The sequence below is a fragment of the Betta splendens genome, chromosome 21 (genome assembly GCF_900634795.4).
Source record: "Betta splendens chromosome 21, fBetSpl5.4, whole genome shotgun sequence".
In the NCBI taxonomy this organism is placed as follows: domain Eukaryota; kingdom Metazoa; phylum Chordata; class Actinopteri; order Anabantiformes; family Osphronemidae; genus Betta; species Betta splendens.
Window position 1 is genome coordinate 5,851,501 of NC_040899.1, and position 17,316 is coordinate 5,868,816.

The 17,316-nt window shown below is 45.0% G+C and overlaps 1 protein-coding gene and 2 long non-coding RNA genes across 5 annotated transcripts; all 3 read right to left on the minus strand.

Moving 5' to 3' along the window:
- Positions 1 to 251: 251 nt before the first annotated feature.
- col8a1a (collagen, type VIII, alpha 1a) lies at positions 252 to 8,864 on the minus strand. 3 transcript variants are annotated; one of them, XM_029137869.3, is made up of 3 exons: positions 8,552 to 8,864; positions 3,814 to 4,117; positions 252 to 3,598 (listed from the first exon to the last, which is right to left on the minus strand). In XM_029137869.3, exons 2-3 carry the CDS (start codon positions 4,106 to 4,108, stop codon positions 1,653 to 1,655), a joined length of 2,241 nt encoding a protein of 746 aa, XP_028993702.1. In that variant the 5' UTR covers positions 4,109 to 4,117; positions 8,552 to 8,864; the 3' UTR covers positions 252 to 1,652. The 3 variants fall into 3 exon arrangements, with proteins under 3 accessions (XP_028993702.1, XP_028993700.1, XP_028993699.1); XM_029137867.3 differs by lacking the exon at positions 8,552 to 8,864 and adding an exon at positions 5,079 to 5,565; XM_029137866.3 differs by lacking the exon at positions 8,552 to 8,864 and adding an exon at positions 4,998 to 5,565.
- A 169-nt stretch (positions 8,865 to 9,033) lies between these two features.
- On the minus strand, positions 9,034 to 15,950 carry LOC114847844 (uncharacterized). Its single transcript, XR_003784280.3, has 3 exons — positions 15,732 to 15,950; positions 14,250 to 14,413; positions 9,034 to 12,112 (listed from the first exon to the last, which is right to left on the minus strand). It is a non-coding gene; the product is annotated as an uncharacterized LOC114847844 (long non-coding RNA).
- Positions 15,951 to 16,379: 429 nt separating this feature from the next.
- LOC121201909 (uncharacterized) lies at positions 16,380 to 17,077 on the minus strand. Its single transcript, XR_005897095.2, has 2 exons — positions 16,847 to 17,077; positions 16,380 to 16,654 (listed from the first exon to the last, which is right to left on the minus strand). It is a non-coding gene; the product is annotated as an uncharacterized LOC121201909 (long non-coding RNA).
- Between the last annotated feature and the right edge of the window lie 239 nt (positions 17,078 to 17,316).

A 17,316-nucleotide genomic window follows, 5' to 3' on the forward strand; every position in this document is an offset into this window, starting at 1 on the left:
TGGTCAAAGCGTACAGTAATTTTAAAAGTCCCTCAAGAACAAAACTCAAGTAGTTGTAAATCTTTATGAATCCTCTGCAGAAATTAGATTTAGGACTTTCAGGTGTATAAAGGAAACTACCGTAACTAGAGACATTAGGCCTGACCCGTTGCAGAAATAAATGTTAATATGTTAACCTCAATGTTTCCTGCTTGTTATTTGATTAGAAAAAAATTAAAAAGTTTTTTTATTAAACAAATTTTATTTAGAAAAACAACACAGACAAAAAGAACAATACAGACACAAATTCTTTGGTTACAGTGACAATAATATTTAGCACCATTGTGAAGGAGGACATTTACATATTTTTTTCCCTAAAAGTTTTTATATTTCCTTTGTTGAGATGTAGCTGATTGGCTGGTGAAACAATAAATTATTACATAATTCATATTTGCATGTCATGAGTTAATTTATCATAAAACTAAACAGCAAAACAGACTACACCAAGAAATGAAGCCACCAAGAAGCCGTCCCTTTTAAAACTACATTCCTCAGTTTGACGCGCTCTTGCACATGTTTGTCATTTCCAAAACAACTACAAATGCATTATGCATAAAATCATAACTTACAAAATACTTAAGATATAATCAACAGATCTTTAAATTACTAGTAAAATACAAATAAATCAGGTACAGTAACTCCTTAAAAATGAACAGGTTAAATGTTGAATCATTAAATCTTTGTCTGAATTTTCATCAGACCTGACCCAAACACTTTTTGATTTTGTCGAGGAATTCTGTGCTTTCTGAAATTTACTGTACCATGTGAGACATACATGATGGTTCAAATAACCACATACATTTAAGACAGACAGCTTTCCAAAATGGGCTTGAATATATCATAGAAAGTGGTTTTCATAGTTCTGGGAAAAATGGTGTGTGTGTTTCCTGACAGGATTATTTCTGTAAACCTACACGCAAACATTAAAAAAATAACACAACATTCCTTGATTGGCACACTTGCTCAGGCAACATGTCTGGGTGATTATTCACTTTTAACCCTCATTCCTTCTATTTCCAACACTTTCTTTTTCCATCATTTTGCCATTATTACACAAATACAATCAATATTTATTTCAAAATCAATGACAACTTTCTTTTATAAATCCAATTGTACACAATCATGTTCTTTTCAACCAACACTGCTATAATGTAAATCATCATCATTCTGTTATTGTGTGCATCACTTCAGAAACATTGACTCAAAGTATGCAAACGTCCTGCCAAATTCATCACTCTTTTTGGGGGCAATTGGCATTCTTCGCCACTCAGGGCACATGTAGCTGCCAGCTGTGAGGCGGCACAGATACCTAATAAGTAATTGCTCCTTGTGGATATTTGACACTCATGTACACATGCAGAACCAACTTTAATGTGTTTTATTTCAACTTCCTTAATCAAAGCTCTGAAAGAAACAACTTCTCTCCTATTTAGGCATGTGAGAGTTTACAGTAAAAGGCTGCTGTCTATTCAGACTGTTAACTATATTTCCTTTCAACTTTACTTAAGTAACAATGCGCAGTCTAAGGTACATTCTTTATTATGTTTTTAATGTACAAAAATATTGTCTCACTTTTGTTCACTGAAGCTTCTCTTCGTTTGCATTGTGTGGCTTTACATTGGATATAACAAGTAACCAGAGAAGGAGGAGTGCACATATTGCCCAGCATAAAGTCCTGAGGCCTGATCTGAGGGCAGCTGAATATGTACAGTGTCCCCAAGTTGAAGAGGTAATACTGCGCTTCCTGATGCTTGGTCTAAGAAACCCTTTTTGTATTCATCATATGTATACATCACTGGCTCATTGTTCCTCATCAAAGACACCCATACATTAGCCCCTTTGCAGTGGATGTGATACGCAAAGTAATAAATGCCAGGCATGTCGCAAGTAAAGATTCCTGTCTGGGGATTGTAACTTTGGCGACCATTGTACAAGAGCTTGTCAAAGACAACTGGAGTTCCCACAGGTGGAAAGGGAGTTGTTGCTACTGCTGTGAATGCCGGCATTTCCAGCCCGCTGGCACCCATCACTTCTGCTCCATTACCTCCATATTTGCCCTTTTTTCCATAACCACCAGCCTTCACACCATCTAGTGCAGGACCCATTTCAGACAGTACCCCAGACATCTCTGGAGAAAGACCAGATACTCCAGGTGGACCTGGTGGCCCAGGAGGGCCAGGTTGACCTGGTTGTCCAGGAGGCCCAGATGGGCCCTCTTTCCCTGGTGGTCCTATGGGACCAGGAAGACCTGAGCTTCCCTCACCTGCTACTCCTGGTAGACCAGGAGGACCACTATCTCCTTTTGGCCCAGGAAGGCCCGGAGGCCCAAATGGTCCTGCAGCACCGTCTATCCCTGGAATTCCTTTGGGACCTTGAGGTCCCATTTCACCAGGTAATCCAGTTTCTCCTTTTGGTCCTGGAGGTCCTACGGGACCAGGATTACCAGGAAGACCTTTATGTCCACCATCTCCTTTGGCACCAATTGGTCCAGGTGGACCTCTTGGTCCTGGCTCTCCAGATTCTCCAGGGGCACCATCCTTACCAGGTAACCCACGGATACCAGGTTCACCCTTGGCTCCATCTGGCCCTTTAGCCCCTTCATCTCCACAGTCTCCTTTAGGACCAGGTGCACCTAAACCTCCTGGTGGTCCCAAAGGACCTGGGAGACCTGGTGGTCCGTTTGGTCCAGGAGGTCCAGTCATACCAGGTAGTCCTGCATGTCCTTTATCTCCTTTTTGTCCCGCAGGTCCATTTGGTCCAGTCATACCTTTGTCACCCTTTGGCCCTGGAAGTCCTGGTTTACCAAATCCAGGCAGTCCTGGCTTCCCTGCCAAACCTGATGGTCCTGGATGACCTTTAGCACCTGGCATGCCTGGTTGTCCTGGCAGGCCATTTTGACCTGGCTTACCTTGCCCAGGTAGTCCTGGTGGGCCAGGTGGCCCTCCTTCACCACGTGACCCAGCTGGTCCTCGCTCACCAGGATGTCCTTTCTGTCCTGGTGGTCCTTGGGGGCCTGGTGCTCCATTCAACCCAGGTTTTCCAAAACCAGGAAGTCCTCTTGGACCAGCTGGTCCTGGAAGCCCTGGGAGCCCTTTGTGGCCAGGTTGTCCTGGTTGACCTATACCCTTGTCGCCTTTGGGTCCTGGTAATCCTGGTAATCCTGGAAGACCTTTGTGACCTGGCTCTCCTTTTGGACCTGGTTGACCTGGTAATCCATTTATGCCTGGTCTACCTATTCCTGGAAGCCCAGGTGGTCCAGGGGGACCCTGAGGCCCTGATTGTCCAGGAGGCCCTTCCTCACCCCTAGGTCCCATTTCTCCTTGTGGCCCAGCTTCACCATCTTCTCCTGGTTTTCCTGGAAGTCCTGCTACTCCTGGTTTTCCCACACCAGGCACTCCTTGTGGCCCAGAAGGTCCAGGTGGCCCTACTTGTCCTGGCTGTCCATTCCCTGCAGGTCCCGGAGGCCCTGGAGGTCCCTGCGGTCCAGGAGGTCCAGCTGGTCCTGCCTCTCCTTGAGGACCACTAGGTATTCCTTCAGCACCACTAGGAATAGTCTGACCTGTGATAGATTAATGACATTAAAAATATACGGAGTTCTGGTTCACACAGTGAGCGTACAAGTGATTTTAATTAATAATATAAATAAATAGTAAAAAATATTTATCATTTGCATCTTGAAAACACTAATTTTATAGAAACATTAAAAATAAACAAATGTTTTTGCTTTCTCACATTTGGATAATGTCTGAATAGGGGTTGTAGAAAACATCTCACCTTTGTCCTGGATTCCTTTATATCCCCCTCCTTTACGAGCATTTTCATTGCCTTTGAGCATCGGTATCTGTGGGAGCTCCTTCCTGTAGTGTGGGTACTGCATATAGGGCACCTCTTTGCCCAGGTACTGTTGCTGGGGAAATCCTTCTTTGCCCATGCCAATGTGTTGGAGGTGCTGCATGGGCTGGTATTGCTGAGGGTGTTGCTTGTGTCCATAGTAAGCGCCACCCTTCGCATACGTGATTATTGCAAGCTGTAGCAGAGACAGGAATAAGGGGGCAGGGAGAGGACGCATGGCCAAGGCCTGGATAGCAAGCAGACAAGATAAAACATGAGAAGTCTGTATCTGTTTAAAATCCATTGGATTAGTTCTGTAAGTGTAGCAAAGACTGGTGTGATAACAGTTATGTGGCATGCCTGTTGTAGAAAGTGGAACACCATGAGGCAGCATGAGTTAAAATTGTGTATAAACTTCATATTGAAAATAGACAGTGTAAGTGAGGGTGTTACAAGCAACAATGGCTTCACTGGACATGAACTTGGGAGGTTGAGGTAATGTTTAAATAGTACAACTTTCTGGAAAGTTGGAATATTACAGCCCTGCACCAACATTTTAACAAATATACTACAATGTTTTCTAAGGACAGTGAAAACAATGAAACTTATGCAGTGGATTTAGTAGATTCCAAAAAGAACAAGTAGTCAGACTGTGATGAGAACAAGTGTAAAGAGTTCAGAGGCTCACACTTTTTTACATGTGTGTGAAGTATTTCTGCCACCTCCTAGTCAACCCGCCAGTGTGTGTGCGCATCTCCGGCTGGTATTAATGACATCATTCCTGTAATTCCTGTTTCTGTGCCATAAATCAAACAATGACAAAACCATAAATTAAATAATACTCAAAAATGGCATCAAAGATCAGGTGAGAAGGTGAAACAGGAAGACAGGCAAGTTCAGCCCATGATGAAGCATCTCATCTGCTCTCCTGACAGTCTTCTTTCAATGAACCATTTTTCATTTCCAGCATCAACCTCACTCACACGCGAGCCCACTCTGCGACCAGCTTCAACCATGATTGCAGGCACAGTTCCATTACCGCCCACTCACTGGTCAGTTGACATCCTAAACCACATCCTTATTGCTCGCTCCATCACAAGCCCCCCGGACCTTTCGTGCCCTTTAACCTTTTCTCAGTCGACTGGTGATTTTGACACAGCTCTGCCACAGTTTCCCCTGATGAAATCCGGCCTTTGAAGGAAGCTCACCTACTTTCCAGAGCAGCAGAGGCCAGACATGCCATGAAGTCTAGAGGACTAGCACAAAGTTTTCCCAACAAAAAGTGTCTATTTTTAACTTTTGGCCGGAAGCTGTGCTCCATTCCCAGTATCCCAGTTAGCACTATAATGCGTCTGCATGTCATTTACTTCTATTTAAGCAGATTCCACTGAGCAGCCTCTTTTTAGAGGGAGACCTTGCTAAGATGGCAACGCAGTTTTGGTCAATTAAATATAAACCACACAAACATACAATAACAACATAAGTCATGTGACTCAAATGTGAGTCTTGAATATAATTTTGTTGTTGTCATAGCAGGACATAAATATTGAAATTCCATTTACACAAAAAATTTTCTTTCGAATAATAAATTAAATTCACTGATTTATATTAAATAGTGAAGTAAAAAGGTTCAGGCTGACTGGGATGTTTCTAAGTTGCATCAAACTTAATTCAAAATGTAGATCTAGTAGCAACATTTACAGTTTATAATGTTTTAACTTTTACTACGCTAAATCCTCGAGGGAAACATTACAGTCACATCACTACCTTAAAAAATGCAATAATAATAATAATAATAATAATAATAATAATAATAATAATAATAATATTATTATCATTATTATAGGGAAAATGAACTTGACAGTTTAATTACCAACTGGCTCAGTGTTGCTGGGTGTGAATAGCTCTTTTCAAAGGGGTAAAAATATTCTGACAAATCGTGCGACTACAGATCAGAGGAGTCGTACAAGGAGGGTCTGTTCTGTGTCACATAGCAACCATGTGTTGTCATGCCAACCGCAGAGTGATGTCAACAGCTTCTGTGTTTACATTTCTCTAACATTATTCTACATAAGTGCTACTTCGTACAGTAAGGACACTTTCATAGACGTTAACCAGCTATTTCCACATTTTAGTTTGTTATTAGAGAAAACAAGAAAAAGAGCAGTTTCAACAAACAACACAGACACATGCTTACAGGACTTAAAGAGTTCAAATTTAAACTAAGCAGTAGATGAAAAGCAAAGTTATGAGGATTATACAATTCCTATGATCTATTTTAATTTCCAAGTGCTTCTTAGATTGAGGAGGACAATGACGTATCTCTGCTTGGACGTCTATTTTAAACATCTGCACGGTTGGTCTCACACCACTGAGCTTCCAGACCCAGACGCTCCCACAAATAAGCAAATCTCAAAGCCTGCACTGTACATGTATATGTCCTGCCTCTCTGCTTTCCCGACTCCTTCCAGATGTCCATCTCTTTGACGTTTCACGTAAGTGAAAGGCTGCAAATGGTCCCTCAGGTGTGCAACCTGAGAGGACTCTTGGGCCCCATACATGTGTAAGCTGTTGTTTTCGCTGAGTCAAGCTTAACCCTGTAGAAGTATGAACTGCATTCTCCAGCATTTCATTATAACCATAGGAGTTGCGCAGCTTCCTAAACAAATCTGTAATGGAAAGAATTATGCTGAAATGAACACCTGCTTCTTCTCAGGAAAATCATTAAATTTTGGGCGTTATAGTGGAGAGATGGATTGTACGATCATAATAATTCAGTATTTCTGGAAGAGACTGTGTTACGACTAAAATACTGTCCGTACCTTAGGACGCGCAGGGAGCGGCAGAGACAGATAATAAATGTAACAAATGAGGGTGACTTCTGGCCGATCCTTCAGCTACAGAAACACGTGTGTGTCTGATGTTGCACGCACGCATGCACACACACACACACACACACACACACACACACACACACACACACACACACACACACTTTTTTTTTTCCTCTCTTCCCACGGTACCGGCTCCGCGTCTGTTGAAGCCACGTCTGCAGACACACCTGTCTGTTCTGTTCTCTCCCCTCTGTCAGGCGTCTGAACAGACCCACGTTTGTTCTGCGCTCACATCACCCTCACGTCTCTCACCTCCTTCTCCGTCTTTCACAAACATCCTGGTGCTGTGACCTCAAGACACGCGCCGCTTTTGCAGCCGCGGTGGATGTCAGAGGCCAAGACAACGTGTCTGCTCAAACCTCTTGGCGGCATCACAGGGTCAGGGTCAAACATCTGAGCAGCAGAACTTAAAGCAGTTGTTCTGTAAAACAGGCAGCTTGACTCCAAACAGATGTTTTAAGCTCACTGAACACGTGTGGCAAACCGCTCTGCCTTCCTCCCCGCGCCGCAAACCCCAGGACAAATCCAGCCTTCAGCTGGCAGCAGCCCGGCTAAGTGGTGGTTTGTCAGGAGGACAAGGAAAACATTTGCATCACCTCTGCTTCCCTGAATGTAGCTTCCATCACTAAGCGCATCGTGTAAAATTAACACCTCCTGCAAATGTCCTCGCTCAAACAAACCCTGTACACACACACACACACACGCACGCACGCACGCACGCACGCACGCACGCACACACACACACACACAGCCACAGCTGTGCAGCTGAATGACCAGTGTTTACCTCTTTCCCCGTCTTTTACCCCACCATCATTTATAGTTTTCTTTCAGTCCTTTTGTCCTGCACATTCCTAATGTCTGCAGAATAATGCATGCAAAGGTTGTCACACACACACAAGCACATAAGAGCAGTAATGAGGTCAACGTAAGGGCCATAGGACCAAGAGAAAGAAGGAGAGGAAACGTTAACGGCGGCATGAGAAAACCATCACACTGGACATTAGGCAGTGACTGAAGGTGATCTCCATCCAATAAGATGAGAACCAACAGGTTACTGTTTTTAGAGTGATTACCACATGTGAAGGTGCCACATATGTTGGACATCAACATCTTATTCAATGAAAACACTTTTTAATACAAAGTTTAGTTTTTTGTTTTAGAGTTTTTGTTGTCAAGTCAAACACTTTTAAACTCTAACATTTAACTAATAAATCCTGCGTGATCAGGAGCGATTCTGGGCATAGACAAGCGAATTCTGAAATCTGCTGCAGCGTCAGAGGCTCCTCGCAGACAGCGTTTGTCCTCTGGGCTCTTCCCACCAAACCGCTGCTTTTGTCCTTATTATGCACATCTAACAGTTTGGCTTCAGCTTTCTGCACGCACACAAACACACACACACACACACACACACACTGACACATGCAGCCTCTGAAGCCCTGGAGAAAGTAGGATGCTGATCTACACAAGTGATGCAAACTACAGCAATAAAAGGCTGCGTTAATGCAACCTGGCAGCCCAAAAACGGACACAGTGATGGCACTAAAATCAGGAAAAATGAAAATCCTTTTCCATATTTAAAGGAGGGCGTCTTGTTGACGCTAAATCTAACTGTGCTGTGTCGAAGTGCCTTCAATGAGATGAAATTATATTAAATTTCCTGGATGATGTTTCACTTACACTGTAGTGAATTCACAGAACAGAAAACTTAGCACATGCAAACAAATGTGTGAAAGGCAGTAAAGCATGTTGAACATTATTAAACACATTGAGAGGAGCAGAGGACTTACCTTTCTGAGTGTCCTGTTAAAAGGAATAATCACTGCAGGCAGACAATCAGGGGACGCTGGGATATGTGCTCATGACAGACGCTCACCTTATGAACGCAGCTTATATCTGCTGGAGGGTGGAGTCAGCGGGTGGGTGGGGGAGAGAAGAGGAGGGATGGGGACCTGACCAGAGGAAGAAATACAACCTCCCAAATGTTATGATAGAATTTATAGCGTCAAAACACGCTCACACCTCCTCGCCGAGCGTCCGCGCTCGGACAATGATGAAGTGGAATATCGCCCCCGTCCGCGTCGCGAACCTCTGGCCACCAAACGCAATTAAAAGCCTTCATTAATCACGTGAGGGAGCCGGGACGCGTGCAGGTTAGTGTCACCTGTCCTGGAAAATAGAATGTCACATTTAAAATAAATTCCTACACTTTAAATTAAACATTATTGTCTATATGCTGCTACCATCCATTTTATTAATTTATTTAAACACTTCTTCCATTAGTGGAACATGGTTAAGATGCGTTTTGCCACCTTCTTTCATTTTAATCAATGTTCCCATGACGACAAATCATAGTCATTGGTGAAAAGCTTTTGAACAAACACTGAAGCGTTCAGACTAAAAATAATCGTTTTCTCAGAGGTTCTTTGTCCGTTTATGGTGACAGACTCTTTCCAGGGTTCGTTTGACACCTGTCTACAACGACGCAGTCATTCTGACGCATGACTGGACCCTGACTGTACTGTACATCATTGCGTTGGATAAGAACAGAGACCAGCAGTGTGTCCAGGCCTCATGTGTGCGTGCCTCATATGTAGACAGTGGGTGAGTGGGGCTCAGTGACACAGTGGTGTTAAAGGGTGGATGCTGGAAGCATCCGCTGAGTCAGCTTATTGGTCGCAGCCTGATTTAGTAGCAATAGCAGCGTATGTAGCACAGTAACATGTACTGACAAGGCTTCACACTCTTAAATGGCTGTGATACTGATCCACAGACATCATCCATCATCTCTCAGCCACAGTTGTAACACTCACCACCGCCGGTGCACATCGGACCTCCGAGGACCCGCACGACGTTCCCCACCCAGCCATTTAAACACAAAACTCATATAAATGCAATAAATGCACCGCACGCACATACACTGACACAGGCACACACTTTGAGTTGTGGTGTGAAAGGTACACAATAGTCTGGGGGTAATGAGTTGTGTGTGTTTGCCCACGTGCTTGGGTTCTCTTCCTGTTCCAGTAATGAAGCCTCAATGGGCCTCGCAACTGCCTCTCGCCATCCGGCCGGCACCTGTTCCGCTTTACGCCGCCGCACGTAAAAGTGGAGTCGCCTACTGATCCCAGGCTGCTAATCACGCACACACTGTGAGTCTCTGAGGTCGACTTACAGCAGCGGACTGCTCCTTTAATGGCCATGAGGTGCACAATTCACACACAACATGGCACAAACTCTGTTAAAAACTGTTAAATGTGGCAAAAAATAACAACATATAGAGTTCACTAAGAGCCTTTTTAGCTTTGTTTGCTTTGTCCACATCTTATATCTTAAATGTCTTGTCTCAGTCTCACTGTTCTCTTCAGCTGGATGAACCCGGCACACAACTAGCTGCAGCCTTTAGCAGCACATTCCACCAGGTAGTGTTTCTGGGCATCACGGCAACTATACGTGCATTTCTAAACATTTGCACTGCCGAGTTTCTATTTCACAGTCATAAAGCAGAAACAATCAGCCCATCGCCACAGCAACCGGCCGCCAGGAATCAGGAATCTGCTCCCAGGCGTTCAGCGCCGTCACATTTCCAGATGACTTTAGGGCATTTCGCTTTGTAAGGCATCCGCATTCCTCCCTCCTTCCCTCTTCGCTATGAGGCAATCTTGGGATTTGCAGTGCAAACAGGGGTAAACATCTAGAAGTGTCCGTGTCACGTCAGCCACAGGGACACAGAGCTGAGGAATTTAGACCTGCGAGAAAGTAACCAGAGTTATTTGGGATCTATTAATCAGTCGGTGGCACAAAAAAGGACTGAACTCAACAACTGTCAGCAGCTTCTACAAAAAAGGTTAAAGTTTCCTAAATATAGCCTGGAAATATTTATGTCCCTCTTGCCGGATTCTGATCTCACACTAAGTTAATATTTACACTTGATGATGTCACCAGGGGCGTCCAGCTGCTGGGAGATTCTTTAGGTGGACAAAAAGTGAATTAGGGTTATAGCGACGATGCTTTTCAACAAATGTGTAGTCAGCTTCTCTCTTTTCAGACTTTTACTATTTTGAACTTTTGGCCCATCGCCCAGATCAGTGAACCTTGACCTTCTTTACCTTAAAGGTCACACTGAACTAACGCCACCCGTGAGCAAAGGGGCAACAAACTGGCTGCTATGCTACTGAACCACGTGATCATGTGATGCGACAGAAAGCGGATCTTCGTCAAATCTAAATGAATTTAAATTATAAGGACGCTAAGATGTGTAGTGTGAAGTATGTACACGCAGAGTCACTGTGTGACACAACACAGATGAAAATACACAACAATACAAACAGAATGCTCCCAAACCAAGAAAAGACCACAGAATAACAGCAACTCAATAACAGAATGTGGACACACAGTCTTTGTATGTAAAATGTAAAAATAAATAAATGCAACATAAACACAAAGAAACACAGATGACCCAAAATGAGTTTGTTTACTAATGTGTAGTTCTTAATCTCTTCATCTTATATCTGGGTTGTGTTACTGTTGATTATTACATTATTTTCGCTGGCTTTCATTCAGAATGATTCAAAATGTGGTTTTTGGTTTAGTTAGGTAACGGTGAATGTGTGTAACCTTCAGGTCCTGCCTTCATCTCTGCTGCTGATCACCACTGTCGCAGGCTTCAGGCCACACCTGCTGCGCTCAGCGTGGGGATTCCTGTTCCCTGCCATAAATCACTGGCTTTAGGAGTCCCTTGTGTCACCTCTCACCGCCGCGAGGCCTTATTCAGCTTTTTAAGAAAACAGCCTCGTGGCTCACGCCGTGGGACTCCACGACCACCTCCCTCGCTCACAGATTAGGTTTGGAGAAAGTCAAAATCCTGCAGCCTGTGCTTTATCTGCATACGACCTCGTCTGTTGGGCTAGTGCAGGATTTGGGTTGAGCAAACAGTGATCACACCTTGGAGTTAAGCCCTAGAATGGCACTAAATGTGTTTTAGCTCTTTCACTGTTTTCACACGACCCCGAGGAGCCGTTGTTATGATCCCAAACGCCACAGTCTCCGTTGAGTCTGCACAGAGCGACCGCCGTCCGCGCTCCTCTGAGTGAGCGCGGGGCTTCTTGTGTGTTTGCTGTGAATGTGCAGCCTCTCCCCCGGCGCCCAGCTGGCCCACGCCGAGGCCGGTCTTCACACAGCAGCGTCGTGGTGGACCCCGGCTGCACGCTCCAAATGGGGACGGACGCGTGCACGGTGCCTCTGGACCACATGCACCGTGGACGGGCCGTCACATTCCCGCCCCTCGCCCCGACGATGACGTCACTGTGACGCGGGAGAGGCCTAATGAGGTGCCTGATTCAGAGGTCCACCTGAAAAACACATGAAATGGACAGAATGAAGATGGAAGATTAACTGGACTCTACACTGACCATGTGATTGTCTGCTTCGAGGTGGAGGGATGCTCATTTCAATAATTGTAAGCACCTTTGAAGTGTGAACACTCAATACAGAGAGAGACACTGATATTCAGATCGAGGCATTAATCAACGCTGGAAACTAATTATAACCCTCTTATGACCAAATGCCCAATCAGACATCTGTCTGCAGCTGTCTAATTACTCTTCTAATGTCTCTTGGGGTGAAACGGCAGTAAACCAGTTTCAACAATGATTTAATGTGTTTCTGCTACAATGACCCGCGGTTCTGTTAGTGGAGGAGATCTGTTTTGGAATGTAAAGTCACACCTACTGGATAATCCCAAACACCCTACAGTCACATATGTACAGAACCCCCGTAGTGCCTGATCACACTGTGGTACGACCGCCGCGCCCCCATAAACCGGCACCCACGGCTCGGCAAACTGTCAACCTCATACAAGCGGCACAGTGTGAGACAGGCGGCAGGGAGACGCACAGTCTGCGCCGTCCGTGCGTCTGTCCGCGCGTTGTAGGCGATGGAGAAGCAGATTCACGGCCGCAGAGGGGCTCGTATGGAGCTCAGTGCATTTCAGCAGCAGATGTGCTCAACGGTGTCAACAAAGTCAACGCGTCATCATATTGTCATCATGTGAGAAGAATCTCTTAACGAGTCAGTGTGTTAAAGCAATCAGCTCAGAGGCACCTGAAATATGCAGCTTATGGTTGAAACATTCATCACAGAACCTGAACAAGCGTGGAGGCCACATACAGACTGTGTCCTGCATCTTGTATCAGTATCTGAGCCTCAGATGATTCAGATGATCCCACTCTCACTTCTCATTAAAGCACAGGTCTGCGCCTCAGTAGGGGAAAGGGGAGCAATCGGGCCATGAACGCAGGTGGCTGCTGAACGGCATTGTGGGTAGGGTATTCTGCAGTGAGGTGTCAGTATGGGAGGAATGTGCACAGGATCTAGTGTTGACCCGGGACAAACAGATCACATGCTGGGATACAGCCTGTGGGGACAGGACAGCTCTGGGTTCTGGAGGTTCCCAGGCCTCTGGCATGTGAATCGCTGGTACGAGTCGGGCCGCAAAATAGGAGCAATACAGCGTGTTTGTATGAGTCGCAAGAAGGCAACGTAGGGAAAAATAGCATTTTCTGATTTCTGATCAGAGTGAAGTCTCACCCACCACCAGAACTTTTCACTAACACATTATTGAGTCTGACGTGTGCCACAACTCAGCAAAGCCTCATTTCATACTTCACTAACTATGACGTTCACACCTGAGAGTCATGATTTATGTCGCCAGTGCTCACAAAAGCTCCATTTACTGTGCAGCATGTGACTGAAGGCGCATTTAATGATCTATTTAGGAGAGTTTGGGTACGGTCTCTGTGCGTCTAGTCGCCTGTATGATGCCGTGTGGTGGATCCAAAGAGGCTCGTAGGTTACTTGGTCTTTATTACGCTCTAGATGTGACATTAACACACTTTGTACATGCTAATCCTAGAATACGGCTCCTCTCCTCCCTCTGTCAGTGTCACATGACCAAACGTACAGTACACAAACAATAATGCATGACTCCTACAGTCTCTGCTCCCACCCGGTCCACACTGGACCGGCACCAGTTTGTTTTTCCTGTCTGGGAGGGTGAAATGAGCATGAAGCCGCCTCGGTTCCCCTTTTAAAGCCCAGCACCGTGACAAACTATACGGACTTCCAGTCATAGCTGTGCTAGTAGTGCTTGTTAGTGGATGACGCACGGTCTGCTGCCCTTGTCAATGGAAAGCTTTCTATGGGTGTTTAAAGGGGAGGAGCTGGTGTTTGGAGCAGAATATCCCAAAAAATGACGTCTGTGTCACAGAGATGGAACCTATTTTTTTGCGTTTGAATGATGAACGAATCAGACTTGGAAAAGTTTACACAGAACCTAGAAGAGGAAGCCAAGAATGGATCGGGGAAGTCAGATAGAACCAGTGCATGCAGGTCCAAGTGTCTGAGCCACGAGTGAAGCGTTGGGCCTTCAACCACAAACGATGCTGCAAACGTTTAAAACTGCACTCCAGCGGTGTTGTAGTGTCTGACCTTGAACACAGGGTGGCAGTGTTGGGCAGCTGGTGCTTCTTCAGTCTGTCAGACCCTCTGTGCTTCAAGTTAATGGTGGAGTAGATAGTGGAGCCAATCTCATCAGACAATCCGGGTGCAGCAATCATACCTTCATTTTTTATTTACACCTGGTTTTGATGCAGCTGAGGAGAAAAATACCTATTTGTTAGAAAAGCCTAATATTTAGCAGCCTGAACCCATGACGTCACCAAACCTACTGCATTCTGCTTCTGGGAGGCGTTTCATCGTAGCCTTTCGGGGATTGTTTGTTTTGGGGGGAGCCTCCTCTCAGCCTCCACTTCAGCAGGAAACATGGAGAAGCTGAGTATGGGACACGTGCACCTGTGGACTTTATCCACTGGGGGGCGCTGTGGTTTAGAGTTAATGGTCACACAGTCCCGGTTTCCCATGAGGCCATGGGACGGATAATAAGGCAGACCTATCAATGTGTTTGCTTAATGAAACACAGAGCAAATCTGAAGCTGGAACCTTAAAAACTAATCTAGGAATTAACAAAAGATCAAAGGAAAAGTTCAGGAAGCTCCATCAACGTGACTCACAAGTCACTATCTCAGACACTCTGGTCTAAGTGACAGTGGGGAAGCAGCGGTGATGAGCCACAACAACATCAAGGCTGAATTGATTGAACGCATGTAGACGAACGTCTAGCTGAGCGTCTTGAAAACTCTCTGTAGTTTGATGAGTCATAAGTAGAGACAGGAGCCCTGTGGGGGATGACTCCATCCTATGAGTCTAGATGTGAGGCCCACTTAAGAACCAAAGTACTGTTTAAGTGCTGTATTTTGTATTTGATTGGGTTAACTTTTGTTCTGTTTTACAGTCCATCAGGAAACTCAATAAAGCAAAGCTAATCCTATCAGAAAAAGGGTGAGACATCAACAGGCTGCTGTCATACTTTTAAATCCATGAGCAGGTGAAGAAGGACACAGTTACTCATTTGCACTGGTCTGAAGCCTTTGCTGCCTCCTAGTGGACACTGTATTCACCACACACTGATGCCGCTACGTAACCTGAGCTCACATAAAGCTCTAATATGAAAAATCAACACATTAAATAAAACGTGTGAATGCTGTTATCAGGTTTTAATTTGAAGCTCCAGTTTTAACCACTAGAAGCTAAAGGACCTTCCAGTTGGACTCACTGTGGAAACTCTTGACCCTGTGCTCACCGTCAGCACGGCGGGTGAATTCTTTAAAGTTCAGTGTCTTTACAGGCGAGTGGGTTCGAATACCAATCAGCGTTCCTCTGCACGCGTTGACCTTCTCCGGACGGTCAGGAAAAGCTACATGCTGAGATTTCCAACTTTTGAAAGAAATTCTATTAATTTTCCCCAAGAACAGGATCAATGGCAAATGTAACCTTGTGTCAAATGCCCTTTGCTTTGTCTCCTTGAAAGGTTGGAGGTGTCAAACCCGCCCAAGGGCAAACTGAAGCGCTTACCTCTGCTGCCTTGCTGATGATACATGTTCTCTGTAATATGTGGAAGGTCTGGGCTCGGAGCCACTAGGCTGTACTACACGCTGGACCCTGACCTCTGCCAGCAGCACCAACGGCATGCACACTGATAGTCACGTCCCACCGATGACGCCTCGAACTTTAACTTGTGAAGTCGTATTTGGAATTAAAGCTGAGTGCAGAAGCTCGGCTGCGTCTGTCGCTCCCAGGTTTCAGGAGCAGCAGGTACAGACAGGACCCGGCCTGTATCCACTAATCTCTCCCTTAAATGTGTTTTTTCCCATGATCTGTGCCAAGAGGCCGACAGACCACCTGACACGGGACAACGATACCTGTGCTGATGCGTGATGTGCATCACGTGACGGCTGCATGAAAAACAAGCTGCTATGAATTAGGTATCACTCTCTTTATGGCCTTTATATGATGCTCACGCAATGTGACGTTAATGCATATGAAACGAGGGAGTGATAATTACTAACGTGAGTCATCGACATGGGAAAAGGCTTGTTATTAAAGCCTGTGTCCACCAAGTGGCACAAGGATTTTCCAGTGGTTTGACTCCGGGTTTGTTGCTGAATATGGAGGTTTCCAGCAGAGGTCCTCATTTCGGATGCAAGAAGACAAACCCATCAGTAATAATAAAAGTATAGCTTTATCTTTTATTAAAAGAAATACAATACAATTTCAATATAAATAAGAGCATTAAAGTAGACTCAGATTCATTTTTTGTACTGGACCCTGTTGGATCCTGCAGGGTCGTTCTTCAGGGCAGCGCCGGGCTGGACCGGCGCCGGGGACGTGGTGGACTTCCCCTGGTGGAAACGTGCCACATGCACACAGGGAACGCAGTGACGGACGGCGCAGACGTGTGTAGAAGGCGTGAGGGAATATCTGGCTGCTCACACACTCTGACACAAACCGGTGGACACAGAAAAAGTATGTGAATCATTCGACACATTACTCAGAGGCTGCAGACTAAAAAGTGTTTGTTGCTATGCGTCACTATTGGTTACTATGGCTGTTGCATCATACTTAAAGTCTTAGCCAAGCACGGCTGTATATACACAACAAAAGCTGGGTTTTTCTTGGACACGTCTCACATTGTTAGTAGACGCTATGCGCCGTGTGTGTGTTGTTGTCTCTCTAGTCTCTTGAGTCAGACTTGAGGAGGGGTCTCTCATCCTAAAGGAGCAATAAAGACCAGCAGCTCACAGATCGTTATGCTTTCAGGAATACGCAGAAGTCATTTTATACGTCCCAGGGAACAACTTTATGGTTATGGAAGACAGAATAAATGGATAATAATTACCTGCATAGATGCTCAGTTGAAGTGAGAATGGAATATGATTGTTTTCTATTACTTTCATTATTTTTTGGACATAAATGTAGCAGAATGGTAAAATATAAAAAGTTATATTTAATAATAATTTAAAAATAATACTATGATGTATAAATAAATGATCCTGTAAATGGGACACAGTATACAGTACCTGTACCACAGTATCTAGTTCCAGTTCCAGGCGCTGAGCAGCTCCGCTCTCGGGTAAATCCGGGACCTGTGCGCCCTCGG